We start from the raw sequence: 2,476 nt of genomic DNA on the forward strand, positions 1-2,476 counted from the left end.
AGAAATTTGAAAATAAAAAAAATTCAATAAAAATTTTCAAAAAAAAATCACAAAATTTCTTTTAGTCCCATCAACCGGGACTAAAGGTGGAGCTCCACGTGGCCGCGACCTTTAGTCCCGGTTCAAGAACCGGGACTAAAGGCCCTTACGAACCGGGACTGATGCCCCCTTTTCTACTAGTGTAGGTGTTGGTTAAAGGAGTAAAACATCCATTTTTTACCCGTCTAATCGTTTCCAGGGGATCAGCTACAGATGCCCTAACCGTGGCATCCAACGTAAAAATAAATGCATGCATCGAAATGTTGCGCCACTAGCTGGTATGAATGCATTATTATTATTTTGATCGCATGAACTAGGCAGTATTGTGGTAACGGGCACAGCAACTGTACCAGTGGCGCAAATGGAATGACCTGGCCCTGTGGCTGTGGGTGGTGGCTGGCATCCAATAATTACTGTGTAAATGCATGCAGGCTGAGCCAGTCATTTACAGCCATGAACAAAATGGTATACGCGCTGCCCATGACCATGAGACGATCGAAATGGAAACGAGATCGCCATCGATCACATGCCGCACCCCTCTCTCTCTCTCTCTCTCTCTCTCTCTCTCTCGCTCTCTCTCTCTCGCTCTCTCTCTCTCTCTCCCTTGACGAGCCAAGGAAGAAACAGCCAGTGCAGCTCAGCTGGGCCGCGCGACTGCGGCTGCTCGACACGTCTCACCGCAGCCTCGCAACTGCATGCGTTGCTGCTTACAATATATGCAACAGGGGCCTCCCATCATCTCATCGTCTCACCAGTTGACGTACGCACGTACGGTGAGTCCCCTCCCCTCCCCTCTTGGGGCTTCTTCATCCTCTTTCTTGTGTTTCTTTCTTGCTCATCTCTTCCAATCTATAGCTTGGATCCATGGGCATGGGCATGGGCATGGACTTCCCGCAGAAGAAGCTTGGCTCCATGGATGGCGGCAAGACGCCTCCTCTGCTGCTTGGGGTTGCAGCCCAGCTGGCCAAGAAGGCGATAGCCGCTTCTCCGTTCCCGGATGCACACCGTCTGGCCAGCGCTTGGGCGTTCCTCACCGCCTGGTTCTTCCCCGTCTCCATGGCCTTCGACCTTCTACTCTGCAGCCAGGTACATAATAATTAACTACCACTCAGTTCCCACTTCCCAGTCGATCGACCATGCGCCAACTTCGTCTTCGTCTTCCTGCAGCTGCAGTGGTGCCATTTTCTGGAGCGCGAGTGGGACCCGCCCATAGACGGCGCCCTCTGGATCGGGCTGTGGTGCTGCCCCGCACTCCAGGCGGCCGTGGCGGCGCTGGCTCTGCTGCTCCCGTTCCGCCACCGCCGGATCCGCCGTGCCCTTGCCTACCTCGCGGTCTCGGTCGCCATCGTCGGCCATTCTTTGATGGCCAGCCTCGTCCCCCTCATTGTCGTTGCCTACCCAGGGCCAGGGCTAGGATACCTCCTGCTCATCGTCTTGTTCGTCTGCGCCCCGGCGGCGCTGGCGCAGCTGCTCCCGTGCCTCTCCCTCCTGATCCGCCGTGCCCTCGCCTACCTCGCGGTCGCCATCGTCGGCCTCTGTATTTTGGCCAGCTTGGCCCTCGCCGCCGACACACCAGTCCTCATCGTCTTGATCGGCTACTCGGCGATAATCTTCATCCTCGCGGTGGGCGACCTCCTCAGCTTTCTGGCCCTCTTCCTTGGAGGTGAGGAGGAGTAGCTGCTGATCGGCCGGCCAGCCGCAAGCTCCACATATCTCCATGGATCAGCTCATGAGGTACTCACGTACGTACGTGACCGCTGCTGAGTAGTTGCACGTAGTAGTATTGGACCTTAATTTGATGTGGAATTAATTAGCCTGTTATCTGTGTAATGTGGAGCTTGCCTGGATTAGTATTGATGAACAAGCTATGGAGTACGTCTTAATTTGATGTAGTAATAATTGGACCTTTTCTCTGTATGCATGCCTAGCTTGGGTATATATAATTGATGTTGGTGAAATCGTTACCGCAGTTTATATGTACTTCCTCCTCCGTTCCTAAATATTTGTTTTTTTACGATTTCAAATGGACTACCGCATACGAAAGCATATAGACACATTTTAGAGCGTAGATTCACTCATTTTGCTCTCTATATAGTTACTTATTGAAATCTCTAGAAAGACAAATATTTAGGAACGGAGGGAGTAGTATGTATGTATGTATGCAACCATTCATGCATGTAGTGTATTTGGTGTTGAGCATTTCATTATGGCAACCACTGGCATATCGATGTGGCTTGGAATAAACACTCCGTCGGGGGATAAGTTGAGGTCCTCCTTAATTTTGATGTCTCGTTCATTTGGGAGCCAAAATCGCCATCTGCTCAAGGTCAACAGACCCACACGCTGGGGCGCTGGGCACTTGTATGAGCGCTCAAGCAAGTTGCTCCCTGCATGCTCTCTTTTTTAAGGGAAAGACCTTCATATGGCTACCTTTATC

The 2,476-nt window shown here is 51.7% G+C and overlaps 1 protein-coding gene across 1 annotated transcript; it reads left to right on the top strand.

Annotated features, from left to right (window-relative positions):
- The first annotated feature begins 675 nt into the window (after positions 1–675).
- Positions 676–2,015, top strand: LOC119311319. Its single transcript, XM_037586963.1, has 3 exons — positions 676–812; positions 895–1,125; positions 1,207–2,015. The coding sequence occupies exons 1-3, from the start codon at positions 735–737 to the stop codon at positions 1,714–1,716; spliced, it is 819 nt and encodes a 272-aa protein (XP_037442860.1). The 5' UTR covers positions 676–734; the 3' UTR covers positions 1,717–2,015.
- Positions 2,016–2,476: the final 461 nt, after the last annotated feature.

The sequence above is a fragment of the Triticum dicoccoides genome, chromosome 1B, assembly GCF_002162155.2.
Source record: "Triticum dicoccoides isolate Atlit2015 ecotype Zavitan chromosome 1B, WEW_v2.0, whole genome shotgun sequence".
In the NCBI taxonomy this organism is placed as follows: Eukaryota; Viridiplantae; Streptophyta; class Magnoliopsida; order Poales; family Poaceae; genus Triticum; species Triticum dicoccoides.